The 17,425-nt window shown below is 40.2% G+C and overlaps 1 protein-coding gene across 6 annotated transcripts in view; it reads left to right on the top strand.

Moving 5' to 3' along the window:
* hdac4 (histone deacetylase 4) overlaps positions 1–17,425 on the top strand; it is a 141,688-nt gene that overhangs the window by 65,666 nt on the left and 58,597 nt on the right. For 4 of the 6 annotated variants that reach the window (XM_063887548.1, XM_063887547.1, XM_063887552.1 and 1 more), the window contains 5 exons: positions 10,239–10,463; positions 11,518–11,663; positions 13,158–13,329; positions 15,381–15,501; positions 16,721–16,839. In XM_063887548.1, the coding sequence (XP_063743618.1) occupies positions 10,239–10,463; positions 11,518–11,663; positions 13,158–13,329; positions 15,381–15,501; positions 16,721–16,839 (783 nt within the window). The remainder of the gene's footprint in view (positions 1–10,238; positions 10,464–11,517; positions 11,664–13,157; positions 13,330–15,380; positions 15,502–16,720; positions 16,840–17,425) is intronic. The other 2 variants (XM_063887550.1, XM_063887549.1) reach the window with 1 other exon arrangement.

Genomic DNA, 17,425 nt, shown 5'->3' with positions numbered 1-17,425 from the left:
GAGGAGAGCGTGTATGTCAGTGTGCTGGTTGGCCGTGTGGGCATGCAGCTTTGAGTGGTGCCAGTGTTTATTGAATGGTAGTGATGTATGGAGACTCTTGCTCAGCACCACTTTAACTGAATGGAGCAGATGGCTGTTCCTCCCCACAGCCTTTTGTGTACATCTGTGTGTGTGTGTGTGTGTGTGTGTGTGTGTGTGTGTGTGTGTGTGTGTGTGTGTGTGTGTGTGTGTGTGCGTGTGCGTGTGCGTGTGCGTGAACGTTTTTCAACATGACTAGAGGATTTCATTGCCAACATGAGTAGTAGAACAAGTTTCTCTATTCAAAATTAGATTGTAGCAAAACTAAACAATACACCCAATAGGCTTCTATAAAAACTGCTTCAGGACTGTTTGCACTCTTTAGTTTATATTACTGTGAAAACATCTCTGTATTCATTGAAATTCTCACCAAAAACTGCGTTTTACAAGATGAGACTATGCTTTAAAACTCTTAAAGCAGCTGTACAACATTCTTGAATCACTGTACCGTCCATTTATCTAAGAAATACGTTTTTTAGTTGGAAAATCTTTGTTTGCAGAACACATTTTTACTGTTTATGTCTTGGCTGTTGAAGAAATGTTGTTACATTTAAAAATATGTACACCTCTTGATCTTAATATCATCCTAGATCGGTTTTTGTTCCTTGCATCATATAATAAGTCAACTTTTATTTGTAGTCGGGCTGGTTGTTAGGATGCATGCAATGTTACGGCATCTCCGGGGTTAGGGTGTATTGTCTGCACAGTATTAATTACATCTTATTTAGCTTCATCACCACTATAATCCCACCAGTAGCCATTTAGCTGATGCTTTTCCCCCCAACCTGCTTACTTACACTACCCTACCAGATACAAGCCTATGGGAGCAATTTGGGGTTAAGTATCTCGCCCACAGCACTTAGACATGTTGACTGCAGGTGCTGGGGATCGAACCACTGACCCTCTGATTATTAGACGCAAATCTAACCCTTACGCCTCAGTTGCACAGCACTTTATCTTTGTTAAAGTGGCAGTAAATAGGATATATACATCCCTTTTTAAATAACTAAATTAGTTGTACTCAATTGTTTCAACCTAGTGGGGCCAGTTCATGGACACTGACTAGCTTTCTTTAGAAGAAAAGAGTTGAAGAAAACAAAGAGGTGGTGACATTTCCATTTTTCAACACTCATACACACCCATCCCTGTCTTGACAATACAGCACTTGCTGACCATGTGTTGAATTAGTTGCATATCCCACCATTGGTCATTCCTCCATCCCTAGCCCCTCCCCCCTTCTCCCCTGTCCAACCGCTGGCTGCAGTCCCACCAGTCGCTATGGTGTTTGCCTGCCTCCTCTGTTTCAGCACCTGTTTGTGTGTGTGTGGCTTACAGCAGGATAACGTCATGTCAGCGGTTTACTTTTCATTCTTAATCCTCAAGCTGCTGTGCTGCTGTGTGTCATTTTTGCTTCAGATTTGAATTTGAACACACACTGCTTTTGAATTTTAAATGAGCACTCAGCTCCTCATATCCTGCGACTAAACATTCACAGGGCTCTGTGTGAGTGCAAAGATGCCCGGTGGGGAGAGGAGCTCCCTCGGGAATCCTGCTCTATAAATAACTCCCTTCTGTGTGATCCATGATCTTAGTCTGATCGGGGGGAAGAGGAGGAGGGGAGGAAGGGAGGGGCAGGGTGAGGGATAGACGGCCTCTGATGGATGAATAGAAGAGCAGCAGAGGAGAGGAGGCGCACAGGATGACATTTCACCAGCCGTGTTTGTGTCAGTTTTTTTCTTGAATTCAGCCGGATTTCACCTTATGATACCCGCGGCAGGGAAACCTCACAACTCCACGGGGTTTCACAAAGTAAACACAATTTCCCGCCTGGCATCAACACTGTTTATCTTAGTTCCGCTGCTCACTTTAAATGGTTTAAATGTTCCTTTTACTGGAACAGTACACATGTACGACACCATTACAACCTACTGCACGCTTAAAAAATAGAACAAAGTGGTTTTTTGCTTTATTGACATTTAAGACTTTTCTTGCGATGATCATGAAAGAAGACAACAATGTTTACCTTTCGTTGGTAATGGCTTCTAGAGATTTGAAGTTACTAGGAATAAAGTAGTTGATACTAATACCAGTAAAATTCCAAGATCTCTCGACACTTTTATGAAAAGTAAACCCCAGTCATTCATATGCACTTAAAATACACTACCTTATCACTGATTGCATACTGTTTTTTTTGGGGAAGTTAAACCAGTCATAATTCCCTCTCAAATATCCACTTATATTTCTGTGTAGAATTCTCCCTCTAACAACTGCATTTATTCTTGCACATGTACATTTCTCTTGCACAAAACTAGGCCTGTTTTTGTCTTTATTTTTCACTTCCCTGCCATGATAGTAAAGCAGACATATTTTACCCAAGTTGAAAACAAAACAAAACAACAAAAAATATTGGTAAAAAAACAACTGGTAAACCAATAATAATAATAATAATAATACATTTTATTTTATGGCACACTTTAAAAACAATGTCATCTCAAGGTGCTCCACATGCTATGAGAAAAAAAAATGAAATAAAAGGTTATCTAAGATATATATTTAATACAATACATTAAAAATAAAAAATAAAAATTAGGGAGCTGAGTTTTAACAAGATGAAAGAAAAAGGTTAAGAGCATAAAAGGAGGGATATTCCCTCTCCCTCAAATTTCCTTTTGTAGGGAATTTTTCAATTATCCTTAATGTTTGACTATCCCAACAATGATCTAATTGTAGGCCATCTTTTAAAACCTATACGCTCCCATCCCGAGCAGTGACCTGTGGCCATGCCTGCAGCAAGAACGCTATCATGTCTCAGCTCCATTAACCCCGCGCCGCATTCACAGAGTGCTTCCTTGTAAGCCGGGCTAATTACTTCCCAGGTGCCTGTATCCTCGCTGGGTGCTGCATGTCCCCCTGTTCCTCTGCTGCCATTCACAAAGCTCTGTTTACTGTAAACACGCCACTGACGGTATGCTATTCAGAGACCTGCTGTTGCTGCAGTCATACTCCAACATTGTCGTGATGTCAGCTTGACCAGGATCTGTCAGTCAGATGTGACCCAGATGCGTTTCCTGTTAGCTATCAAACATTTTCACAGAAGCAGCCTTTACAGGATCCAGAGCAGAGTTGTGAAACTAATCTGTTCTGTGAAAAACACACAGTTAGAGACTTGTACAGTTAGGGCATCCCTAATGAAAACACAACAGAAGGTTTTGATGAACATTTACAAAAAGCCTCACATCTCTTATCATGCAAACATTTTGAATCACAAATTTACACCAACAATAAAACCAAGTAAAACCACTCTTATGAACACTTGAAAAGGATGTTTTACCAGGATCATTCTTCTAGATTTTTTTTGATTGATCAGTAAAAAGAGTTGGGGGAACTTTTTTATGTATTTATTTTTATTTTATTTAAACATTTTATTTGTATTTTTGTAGCGTTGAAGTGTTTGTTGGTGTAGTTCAGATTTTGGCCACAAGGGGCACAAACATGAACGGTTTATACAACAAACACTTCAAATAGACCCTGATTAAAACAAATACAAAAATTCACCTGATTTTTTACTTTTCTTAAATCATAAACACACAAACATAAGACAAATCTGATCTTTCAATGAAGTATTAACATTTTCCCACAAGCGTCCGTAATTCTATAGTTCATATACTTTTATATGGAACTGTAGGAGTAAAACCAATAACTGTAGGCGATGAAACTACAAATAATAGATTATTGAAAGGTTAACATTCCCAAATACCCCCTGTGTGTAGCAGATATGATAGCATGCAGAAAGCCTTGGCACTCAGTACAATGTTAATGTGCCAGCCAGTGCGGTTAGCCACTGAGTAGCCGGTGGAGTGATTACACCACCTCCCTTTTTCTCTCCATCTCCATCTCTCTGTGCCACTTGCACTTGTATCCCCTCTGCTTCAGGATAAGTGGCTGTAATTAGTTTTTTTTTTGTAAGTCCTGCCTTGTTTCATGCTTGCAGTAGTGTTAACACAATAACATATACAAGTATATTTTATGTTACACATGGAAACAATCCAAAAGCATACAAAAACAAAAATACTTGAGCCAATGCAGTTCTATTGTCGTCAAGCAGATTTGCTTTTTCTTTTCTTTTTACCTGTTTAAGAGCTTGGGTTGATTATTCAGTTGAGGTGACATAGAGTTGCTTACCATTTTGGCATGAGGTTGAAGTTATTTTGAATGCATCATCCATAGTATTCCGTGTAGGGATACATTTGATTTGAATGAATGGTTCATCTATACTCAGGACTTTAACCTAGGAGACAGAAGTTTTTATTTTAACAATTGTACATACTTTAATTTGTACAACAAACATACTTATTTTAAACCAACCATATTCTTCTTTTGTATACACAACCAAGTAGTGTTGTTGCACTTGTGTTTAACATAATGCTTCAAACAGTGAAAACTCACCAAGTCTTGGAGAAAATATGTTTCTCTAAAAACTTCATCGCAGTCATTTTTGAGGAAAAATAACTTTGTGGGAAACAGAGTTAGTCAGAAGGCCCTTATTCCAACCTATTGGTCTGATGAATCATCATTTTGTATTAATTTGATTACTTTTTATTAGCTAGAATCGGAGGATGAAACCCTCTTTATTGTCACATACATGCACACAGCAGAGCACACACAGTGAAATTGGTCCTCTGCATTTAACCCATCCTAGTACTAGGAGCAGTGGGCAGCTACCGTGCAGCGCCCAGGGAGCAATGGGGAGGGGGGATTGGAGGTGTCCGGTCCCTTGCTCAAGGGCACCACAGCAGGGCCTAGGAGGTGAACTGGGTCCTCTCCAAGTAGCAGTCCACTTTCCATATTTGGGGAACTGTACATTAATAGCGATGGGGCCAGTGTCAGGCTTACCCGAGGGGCACGATCTAGAAACAATTAGGATGACATGTCATCTCGTCTGATGCTTTGCAACAAATGACTGTATGGGAAAATATCCAGTAGAAAAGGCGCTGAATGAGGGGATGGTCCACGCTTGTTTTTCCCCGTGTTGCTAGAATGGGTCCCTGTATGGTGCAAAGTGGCAATCCGCTTGAAATGCATTGACCCAACAAAAGGTTTAGTTTGTTTGGTCTTGTTGTTTATTGCTTATTAAATCTGTGTGCAAACAGTTGACAGGCATGTGTGTGTACATGTATGTGTGAGTGGATGCGGGATAGGTGGTGTGCTGAACTATTCACAGGGAAAGGCTTTGTTTGGACAACACGGATGATTAGAGCAGACTCCTCTGAGTGAGAACGACAAACACGGCGCCTCTCTTTCTGTGCGCTTGTTTATGTTGAAGTGACAAAGAAACACGTTTGTAGGTCAAAGGTGCAGGAATCTTTTCAACACGCACATGTACACATAGCTTCATCACAAGCACAGGCCTGACCTATACCCCTGAATAAGATAAAGCATGGATGAAACTGTTCAGTAAATGAAGTTAAAAGATTTGATTTGTATTAACATCAAGAACAGTCTGATCTATAGTGGGGCCTAAGCAGCCACTTATTTCCATTAGATTAATCTGTTGATCATTTTCTCGATTACTTATTAAGGTTCAGAATGGTTGTAAGTGTTTCTCAGAGTCCAAACGGAGGAAGATTTAGGCCATGTGTGAAAAAAAAATCTGACTTTTTTTCCCTCAAAGTTCTGAGTTTGAAGTTAGAATTCAGACTTTTCTCTTAGAACTAAACATGTCTTCGTACTTCAGCTTGGTTTATATATATATATATATATATATATATATATAAAATGTGGCCCTAATACTCCTCCGTAGAACAAGTTTATACCCACAAATGTTTTTTTTGTCCACAACTTCAATTTATTCAGTTAAAGGTCCCCTATCATGCTACTTTTCAGGTCCATATATGTATTTTGTTGCTCCACTATGACATGTTTTCATGCTTCAATGTTGAAAAAGCGCTTTATTTTCCTCACACTGCCTGTACATAAATGACCACTTTTCACTCCGTCTGAAAACGCTCTGAAGAGCCCATGCCCCCACCTTTGCAAAAGCGCACTCTGCTCTGATTGGTTAGCTGGAGACTCTGTTGTGATTGGTCAACCGCTTAGAGATTTGTCAAATGTCCCGCCCCTGAAAAAAACTGAAAAAATGGCATCGCTTGTTGCACCGTACCAGTTTATTACACATAAATAATGATAGATTATCAGTGATCATTTCAAAGTGACACAGAGACATCGGGTTAACCTTCAGCAGCGTTTGTATGACCTTCAGCTTCAGCAGCGTTTGTATGACCTTCAGCAGCGTTTGTATGACCTTGAACACAACTTTTGATCACAAACAGCAAAGACTGTTTAAAGCTATGGCTAAGACTCTGTAAACTGAAGCTGTTTTATTGCTCTTCCTTGGCTGCTAGTTCAGTGAGTTTTGTTCATACAGTGATGAGACTCATACCAATGGAATCCGTGGAATCTCAGGCTTCCTGATATGTGGTTTGTGCAGATAGCATGAAGTAAAAACATCGCCGTAGCTCACTCGGTGCTATGTAGCGTTAGCTCGTTTTCGTTCAGTGCTGATTTAGACGCTTGGTGTTGGAAGTAGGCTATGTTTCGTTTTGGTAAAAATGGTTAATATGGTCTGGTGAGTTTCTTCCCGTTAAGTGGGTATGCCACATTAATAGGTTGTTAAATGTTAACATGCCCTGAGACGCTGTTTCTTACAAGTTGCTGCGTCTGGGCTTAAGAGGTTAGTCTGTTGTGATGAAACACCATCTCCGTATTTCTGCACAGTTCCGGTAAAGTTAGCGGGCATACAGCCTGAAAGCTTAGCGTTTATAGCGTTAGCTTGCTGCTTTGCCGAGGCAAGCATTGTGCTTGCGGCTCAACTCCCACAACAGCTCCACAATTCATCTGCTTCTGAAAAGCGGGTCTGCTAGTCACCGGACTTCGTTCTTCCTGGTTCTGTCAAAATTCTATGGGCAGCTACAAACCAAGTGGGTGGGAGCCATGAATAATACTTAAGCTTTGCTACGACACACTGATGGAGACTTCAGATTGGCCCATATCTTCCGCCTGTTTTCTTTAATTGGCTATTGCATACAGCAGACAAGTTCCATAGTTTTCAAACCTACCATAGTTCACAAACTCATATTGACCTATCTTATGTCAAAAACAACAGGACAAACTTTTTTTTAGTGGAAGGTCCCCTTTAACTGTCATTTATAAGGGAACATATTCACATTTAAGAGGCTGTAAAAAGAACACATTGACTTTTTTTTCTCGGCTAAAGTCTGAAATGTCTCTTGGATCAAAGAAACACCATTATCAAAATCAACAAGGACAAAAATTAAAGACAAAAAACACGGGAACACACATTTCCTAAACCAATACAATCACTGAAGGCATTCACTAAAGTCCCTTTAATATAGATTAATCTAAACAATGTGCTTCAGTCTACCCTCATTCATTTGTGATAACCTGTTTCTCCGATCCATTCCTAACAATGTATTGTTTACTATTCAGGACATGTCTGGGGACAGAGACAAGGTTGTTGAGTTTCCCCAGTATTGTATTATGAATCCACCTATGAGCTGGATTTGAGTGACTATATTCAAATCAAACTGTCACCCTTGGCTTTAACCTTGGGTTTTCAAATTCAAACTAAGAACCCAACAAGAATGCGCTCCTTCTAATGTCAAACAAACAAGTCCTTACAAGTATAGCGACACAATTAAACACACACACACACACACACACCAGTGAAGCACCAGCATGTCTGTCCCGACCACACCCTTTTTATTCCCCCTGCTGCCGTCCCGTTGGGTGGTGTTGAGTTTCCTCCCGCAATCTCAAAAACTGCCCAGTACCAAAGATGTCATTGGCTATCTCAGCAATTCCATCGCCACCTCATTGGTCAACGGGGATGCCAGGACACCTGTGATAGGTCGGAGATGCACTACACTGCTTTCAGGGTATTGATAACTGGCAGAGGGGCTTATCGTTGAGCAAGGTGGTTCTATACAGAGCATATTGATCAGGAAGGACTCACAAGAAGAGGAGTTAAGATATCGAGCAAAACTGTAGATGTCATTTGGTTGAATGTTGGTTAAAAATGTTGTCATGGCCTCGCCAACTGGTCTAAAAACAAATCTTGCTCATTTTTCTGCCTTTTTTTGTAATTTAATGCAACAAAAACAAAAAGAGGTTTACGTTATTTAAGATTGTTTTATCTTAATATAGCATGAAACACATTTTCAAACACTTGCTTATAAAAAGGTGCGTGACATTTCTCAATGTGATCAAAGTCACGACCAGTTCACGTCAACTAGACATTCAAATAAAATAGTAAGTTAAACACTAGAAACTTGTGTGCCCTATTGTGATGCTTTACCTTCACACTAACACAGTAACAGCTTCCCAGTGTTAGTGTGTTACAATGGAAACACAGTGTTAAGAGTAACATTGACAAACACATGTTGAGTTTGAGCTACGTTTTTAAAGCAGTCAAAAATAGAAGTAGTGCATCTCTTTTTTCTCACAACTTCTAAAGTGCTGTGTTAAGTTAATCACAGCATGCCATATTCCAGTCAAATATCAAGGCTTAAAAGTTGGCAAAGATTTCGTTTTCGTTTTTTTCCCCCTAATGTTGAGTTGTGCTGCTGCTTGTGCGTAAGCTGCTGTGTTGTTTGCTTGTTTTGGGGAAATAATCTGATTGCACTAATGTTCTGGTTTTTGCACGTCAATCCTGGGGTATTGGTTCTTACTGTATGGGATCAGGCCTGTCAAATATGTAACATTATTTATGACAGAAATGAAGAACGTACATGCACAATTCAGATTAAAATAATAACTAATTTAGATTATTTTGACTGATATTGCCATATGGTTTACAATATTATCGACTTAATAAATGATAAAGTGTGATTTTTCTGAGAGGATTCGTAATAAATAAACCTTTAAAAAACAATTTGTAGGCTGGGATATAACTGCAGCTCAACAATACTTCATTAAAAATGGTAGACACATATTTAGATTTATAAGAAAAATATTTAACTTACTGCAATTTGAATATTACATTAGTCCATTTAGAGATTTCATTACATTTTAGGTTTTTTTTCAGCCCTTGCTTCTGTTTTTACGGTGCAGTTGTTGGGCTTATACCGGTGACCTTTAAGGGTCTAACCCTGAGTGTGTGTATGTAGAGTGTGACAGATACAAAGTGTTTATTTTTTTGGCTGTATCTTCATCCTCTCAAATGTGTGTTGACACCAAGAATCCATCTTATTCAACATCACACACAACTTATAGCTTCCTCTGTGAAAGAAACACACTCGGATCACCAACATACAAAACACTGTCAGCATTGCTCTTAAAGTAAGCAAAATGAGATGTGACTGCGCACACACACACACACACACACACACACACACACACACACACACACACACACACAGTCACAGTCACAGTCACAGTGGAGGCACAGAAATACACACTGTACAGTAAAAACTGTATGAGTGTCAGCAAATACCTGCTGCAAAATTCATGTTGCAGGGGGATTGTTTCTGCTCTCTGCTGCCATGTTTCATCATTCTACCCGTGTGTATGTGCTTTTTTGCCCTCTGTATACAGGAAAGTGTGTGTACATGGTTTATTTGAGAATAATGTATGGAAGTGTGTACTTTAACACGTTACATTCTGCTCCTGCTACTCTGAAGATCTGCTCTGACACAGTTTAAGGTTTTTGTTTCTTGCTAATACTCTTACCCGATGTGTACAACTGTAAAACAGGCTTAAGGCCGTAGATTGCCAACAACCAGAATGAAGTGTAATGAGTGCAGTCAAGGCTACAGCTGATGTGTTTGGATCAGAGGGAGGACAGGGTGTTTTGGCAGCTATCAAAAGACATTAAAACATGTTTGGCCTTGAATTTATTATATAATTGTACTATAAATAGGGCGAAAACAACATGAATGTAACTCCCCAGGACTCCTACTCAACCCAACACTGTCATAATAATTCAATTTTTTTCCTGCCATGTTGAACCCAGAAGCCCTCAGAGATAAATTCTGCTGTAGGGGTCAAAATGTGTGTTTCCTATTTACATATCTTACAGAGTTATTTGCTTCATGTTCTTAACAAACTCCATCTTTATGTGCTTGTTTTCTTACCTCGTATAGTGGACGTGAGTTCGGCATCACTGCCCATGCAGGTGCCCCCCACCTCCTCAACCATCCTTCCCATGGATCTGCGCGTAGTGGACCACCACCACCCCCACCACCACCACCAACACCACCACCACCACCAGCAGCCCTCTTTCGGCCTGGTTCCCCAGCCCCATCCTACAGCACCCATCTCCACAGCGTGTCCCACGTCCTCAGAGCCAGGTCGCGGGCCAGTCATCAGTAAGTGGGGACTATGTCGGACTGTCATGTCTTGTGACTAAAAGTTGTATCTGGCTATTTATAGCTATAAAATGTGAAATGTTTCACACCTACAAACCTCTGTAACTGAAGTCAATGTCCCTGTTTTGCGGTATCTTGATTTGGATACTTGTCTTTGAACACTTTCGCAGTGCGCAGTTTCTACCATAGTCTTGTCTTAAATTGCACACGGCTGCTGTGCCCTCCCCAAAAAGTGACTTGCCGCTGTTAGCAAGTTAGGTTGCAACGTTATCGCTAACAGTGGCTTTTTTCCAACAACATGGTGTTGAACATGTATTAAATATTAACTTAAACATTAACTTTAGTTTGTATTGTGCTGTGCTGACCGACGCTATCGCTGCTTGTTGCATCACTTTTGTTACATAGCCAAGATGGTGGACGTTGAGAGCTATTTGGTCCTCTTTCATGTACATGAGTGAGGATTGTGGTTGGTTGCCAGAAGTTGTCATAAATGTACTTTTTTCTCAAATTCACAAAGTCACATTTTTACCAAAGAAATGTTTAGATCAATACCGTTTTTAACTGTATATAGTCATTGCAATCTGGAACATAAGTTGTCAACAAGCTATGCAAACGTTAGCTTTGCATAGCAAGGTTGGAGAAACTTTACCTTTTTAGTGTTTTAACCAGTACTAAACACGGGTCGAGGAGGAGAAAACCACTGTGGATAATTCAACTTGTGGTAAAAAATGTCCTGAACGTCTGGATCTTTAGTTATCAGAGAAACACACTGAGCATTTGCTGCCCCTCCTGAACTTCTGCCTAGCAACGATGGAGAAACACTAATTTTGTTCACATAAAACTGCTTTCATTTAGGTGGTTAATTGGATTTAATGACCTTGTCCACTGATTTAGGAGGTCAGAAGACCTCTATTGATAACTTGGCTCCCAGTTAAAACCTAATTAACGATGAAGAATTAAGGAAACCTAAACGGAAGAAGCTAACTGCAATGACAGAAATGGAGGTAAAGACAACAACTCCCTCTCTAATGTCTTAAAAATGTTCGTTCTACAGACCACCAGGAGCAGCAGCTGCAGCAGGAACTGGTGACGCTCAAACACAAGCAGCAGCTCCAGAGACAGATCCTGATCGCTGAGTTCCAGAGGCAGCATGAGCAGCTATCGCGCCAACATGAAGTCCAGCTGCAGGAACATATCCAGGTGAGTGTTCGAGGAGGGAGACTTCCTCTGCTAAAACTACTGCAGGACTCTACTGAGCAGAAATTCTAAAGGACAGGAGGATGCATGTGTATTTTAAGTGACGTGAGTGTAACTCAAGGGGTGGAAGTATTTTACTGCTTAGTCATCCCCATGGGAACCTTCGCCCCCTTGCGTGTGTGAAATTTGTAAGTGACTCACTTTGCTAAAAAGCCTCTCTTGGTGTTGCCAAACCCACAGAGTCAGCCAATGAGTATGATCAATCGGGTTTGGAAATAACTCTGATGTTTATTCTTTAGTCACCTTGTTAGCATTTAGCATATTACTCTTGGCTTGCTGATATTGTGTCCTTTACATTAGCTAGCTCTCAAATCGCTGCTTATTTACACTAGGCTGTGGCCACACCTTGTTTAAACCTTGGGTCTCATGCAGCAACACTCGTAAACTTCTCAAATTTCATGATGTCATGATCCACTAAATGTTCTTAACAATCCAAAATCCATATCGATCTTAATTTATAGGCGTTCGGTTAATTGCTTTTATTGAGCATAGGTATCACCCGTCAAACACTAAATAAGTTGTGCTGTGTGCAAATACTCGTGCACATGCCCAATAATTGGAGGGATGCCAACAAAAAGAGGGCATAACGAAGAAAGAGAACTTAGTCAGTATAGTGAGGCGCTGTCAAAGGGGCCCCATGAAGCCCATTTGTAGGTTCATATTTGTATTTCTGCCTCTCCTTTGACATGTTTCCATGCTTTCATGTTCAAAAAGGCTGTGATTGGTTAGCTGTCTGACTCTCTAACTCCCTATCATGTACAATGCGTCGGAGCACTAGCCAATAGAAGCGCGAATGTTACATAGTGATGTCACCATGTTACCGAAGTAAACAAAGGAGTCCAATGGAGGCGTTTCAGGCAGGGGGGTAGTGTGTGGGAGAGAAATTCTGTGATTTTAGCCTTTGCAGACCATTTACCTGCACAAAAACCTATACAACACGCTATGAAAAAGGGAAAAGACAAAAAAGCCTCTTTAAACAAACTCCTCTCCAAATTCCAGCAGTGGGATTACAGTCGCATTATCATACTCCAGGTTATCATATCATATTGGTATGAGTGGACCAAATCATATTCCTACACTATATTTTACAAATAACTCTGAATCCATTCTTTATAACGACTCTTAAACATAAATGAATCCACACCTGATTATGTGACCATTGTGTTTTTTTATGTTCAACCTGTTCTTGTATTGTATCTTGAATTAACCCCAGCGCTTTTTTAAAAGAGCAAAAACCAAAAAACATTGGTAAATCCCAGAAATCAATGAGCACTAAACAGGTACAAACAAATCATGGATAAGTTAAACAATAATAAGGTTTTGTTAATCGCTTTCTGCATGAGGCCCAATGTCTTCCAGTTAAGGTAACTTTGCTCTTCCTCTGTAGAGTCCTTTACCCATCTTCTCTGTCTCCTTGTACTTTTTCCCCTTCTATAGTCTTGTGTCTCTCTCCACCAGCACCAACAGGACCTCCTGGCCCTCAAGCACCAACAGGAGCTGCTGGAGCACCAGAGGAAGATGGAGCAGCAGCGTCACGAGCAGGAGATTGAGAAGAAGCAGCGGGAACACAAACTCCTTCAGCTGAAAAACAAGGAGAGGGGACAGGAAAGTAAGTAACTGAATCTGAAAATGTAACTACAATGGAATGAAAAGGTTATGAGTTGGCTAACACCACTAATTTACCAAGAGGAAGTTTAACAGAATCAATAGTAAAGTAACCAGTTGTGACTTTTTTTTCAATTTTTTGGGTTCAAGCTGGAAATAAAGCAGCGTTTGTCGCCATTATAAAATTCCTTTCCATCTCCTGAATGCTGCCAACATCTGCTGTAACTGTGCTTATATTATAACAGCAGGTGTCACAGAGACTTGGCCTCTCTGTCACAGCACCTGTCCCTGTCAGAGCAGCCTGACCTCGCACACTTACCGCAGGGAAGATCAGAACAAGAGGGCCAAGAAGACACGAGTCGAGCAAGAAGTTCAAGTGGCACACAGGCCCTCGTTTTTAGAGTTTATTCTGTTTTCTTAGTATCATTTTGTTTCAGGGAACAAAATAGCTCATTGTGCTTCAACGTCAGGCACATGAATTACGAGACAACCCCTTGAGAGTTAAAAGAAGTCCCGAAAAGAGTATCAAGATAACAAAAGTTATTAAATGAGGACTTATTTAAGCAATGAGACTGTGATATGTCTACAAAAAGTGAGAAAAACTTGCTGTCGGATTGCCAGACTCCTTTACACAAACCAGCTAATTATTTCCTCAACCCCAGACCTCAGTGAATATTTGATTGTGTGAGAGCGATCATGACCAATAGAACTAAAGCCTCTTAAACCAAGGCCATTCTCTGTTATTTAACTTTAGCATTTGCTAGCACTGATAGTCAGGAGTCCCACTGATCCTGCTGCATAGTGCTCTCACTTTGACTGACAGAATATTAATGTTCAAATAATTAGCCGTGACAAAATCCTTAACATTTCAGGCAGTACCTAATTAATGTAGCCGATGTTCAAGCTGTGTCCAGTCAGTTGAATTTTCTTTCTCCTATAATTGTCTTTTTTTACTACATACATACTGAAGAAGGCTACATTAAAGACGTATCGCTATGTTCTGTTGACTAGTTGTGGAAATGTGCCATTTAAATCAACTTGTCCTCCCAAATGTGTTACGAAGTAGATGTATCCACTTAATAAAGGACTTGTAAAATGGCTTTAAATGGAGATTTAACTCCTCCTAATCTCATTATAGAAGTTATAAAGTTCACATCCATGCTATAAAATATATTTTCTAGTTACTCAAGTGCACTTATTAAGTCAATAAACAGTGTTTTATTGTGATATAATGGCTTTAAAATGCACTGGTATTTTTTTTGGGGGGACAGCAGAAATCCATTTAAATATACTTAATGGTATACCGACCACAATTATTTCCTGCCAGTGAAGCTCTTCTCCTCAACCATTCTGTGCTTTGCAAAGTGAGCCCGCAGTTTGACGTCCATGGAAAGAGCATTGGGTTGTAAACAGAGGAAGCTTTGTTAAGTACTGCAATAAATTGCATGGAAGGCAGTCTCATAAAAGCCAATTTCCTCCAGTGGCAAAGCGGACATATTGAGATGTCAGCACTTCCAGCTGCAACATGATTCAGAGAGCATATATTAGCAGTTGTCGCGTACACATACTATATTTACCACTTTCTCTCTCAAGCCTGACACATCCCCTGTTATTCCTCCCTCAGTCACGCTCAAAGAAAAACACACATGTATTCTCAAAACACCTCTTATTTCGCCTCCTTTTATTACACTCACTTTTCCTCTCTGTTTCGCTTTCACATCTCCCTCCCTTGGCAATTTGTTTGTTGCCGTGAAATGAGGGTGGTAATTGGGGAGGGACCGCGAGCTGATTGAAACTTCTTCAAAGCAGTCACAGTCACACATCTCTGTGGACTTCAGTGAAGACTTCTGCATGCAGCTACAAACTTCACTATCTTTCCAAATATGGATGGATGTTGTTATGATCTTTACGTTATTATTCCAGATTGGATACAAAGGCACCAATGTCTCGAGAAATGTAATACTCAAATGTTTTTTTTTTATGAGGTGATAAATAAAATAAGGGTACTTCCCTTTGATAACTGAGTTGCCGATGTCTTTCTGTGTTTCCTCTCAGGTGCAGTCGCTAGTACAGAGGTGAAGATGCGACTTCAGGAGTTTGTCCTTAACAAGAAGAAAGCCCTTGCTCAGCGCAGCCTAAACCACTGTATGCCTGGAGACCCGCGCTTTTGGTATGGGTAAGTGTCAAAGCCCCCCCACCACGGAAACACCCATGACTTGGGATTGTGACTGGTTCTGAATGGAGAATTGTTGTCTTAGCCCTCAACCTATATCCACTCATCATGTCTAACAACCTGAAAGAGGACATATTATGCTAATTTTCAGGTTTATATTTGTACATTATGCCTCTACTGTGACATGTCTCCATGCTTTAACGTTCAAAAAGCTGTTGTTGTTTCATTATTGAAAATGATTGACAAGCTCCTGTTCTTTTTTTGTCCATAGACCTCATGATTATTCCTTTTCTGGGTTTAAAAGCGAAAATTCTACCCAGTTGAAACCTTTCATTGCCAATCTTTTAAATATCAGCCAGTTTTATTTTGTTGATTTATTTATGAAGCTTTTTAGTTGTTGGCATTCTTATTTAAGATAGAAAAAATGTCAAACTGAGAAAATATCAAGAATAAAAAAGTCACAACAAAGGACATCATATCTTCGCCAAGACACTGTTAAAAGAAAGAGGTTGCTTTCCCCTTCCATGTGTTTTAGTCAGTGATTGACAGCTGGCTCTCGTTGAGGTGTGTGTGTGTGTGTGTGTGTGTGTGTGTGTGTGTGTGTGTGTGTGTGTGTGTGTGTGTGTGTGTGTGTGTGTGTGTGTGTGTGTGTGTGTGTGTGTGTGTGTGTGTGTGTGTGTGTGTGTGTGTGTGTGTGTGTGTGTGTGTGTGTGTGTGTGTGTGTGTGTGTGTGTGTGTGTGTGTGTTTGAAGTGGGTTGAGAGAAAAGACAATGGTACCTCTCATGCGTATTAAATATAAAGAGGCTTTAAGCACTCAAATACTTCTGCCAAGGCAGGAGAGGATAAAACAACTCGGTCATCTGCGAGAGAAACAGTTTTCCATCACTGTCACCATCTCTCCATTTCTCTACCAGTTTGTCCCTCCATACATGTACTTCCCTCTTCAAACCCAACCTTTCCTCTCCTGAAACCTTTCCCTTCTATGTTTATTTTTTACCTGCCTCTCAGAAGAAACCTGGCCTCTGTCCCTTCTCTCTGCTCTTTGTCTCTTTCTCCATTCCGCCCACATTGTTGTGCACTCTCTTTTAACATGGTGACCTTGTGGAAGGAGCTGGAACACCTTTTGTGTATGTCTAAATGGCAAATCAGGTAAAGTACAGCCTGGAAAGCACACATATATACTGATTTATTCAATAAGTTTTTTTTTGTTTTTTTTTATAGAAAAACCCAGCACAGCTCTTTGGACCAGAGCTCTCCTCCCCAAACCGCATTGTCAGCGTACACCCACCCAATGCTGGGCACATATGACTCAAAAGACGACTTCCCTCTCCGCAAAACAGGTACACAATGGTGCCACGGTTTTCTTTTCTTTTTTTCTGTGTTATTTTTTACTTTCTTAAATCCATATTTCTCCATTTCTTAAAACCAGCCACCCACTGCATGTCTAGAGGAGAGTCATAATCTTCATTTCCCCTGCATTAGCAATTGAAATGGCTTTTTGGGTTTCAGAGTCCGGCACATGAACCAGGAGTCAGCCACTGGAGGATTAAAGGGAAGCCCTAAAATAGTGAAAAATATGATATAATAGCTCAGCATAAAGACGGGAAGCAGCAAAAAACATTTAGCCTGGCTCTGTCCAAAGGTAACAAATCAACCTGCTAGCACCCTTAAAGCTCACCTCACACATTATATCTGTATTTTCTAATTGAAAAACAGCCATAAAAGAAAAAAGTATCAATGACAATCAGAACATTTTTTACAAGGGTTGTTTGACGGACTATTTCTTTGCCAGGACCAGCTGTCAGGCAAGAAGCGGATTTGTTACAGCCAAGAAACAGTCCTAAAATATCTACAAACTTAATTTCTGGTTCTAAGGTCTTACAGTTAATGGCTGTGGAAATTGTTATGACTTTCCTACTTCTATTA

This window comes from Eleginops maclovinus, chromosome 7 (assembly GCF_036324505.1).
Source record: "Eleginops maclovinus isolate JMC-PN-2008 ecotype Puerto Natales chromosome 7, JC_Emac_rtc_rv5, whole genome shotgun sequence".
Lineage (NCBI taxonomy): Eukaryota > Metazoa > Chordata > Actinopteri > Perciformes > Eleginopidae > Eleginops > Eleginops maclovinus.
The sequence above is the reverse complement of the archived record's forward strand: the minus strand, read 5'-3'. Positions and strand labels throughout refer to the sequence as shown.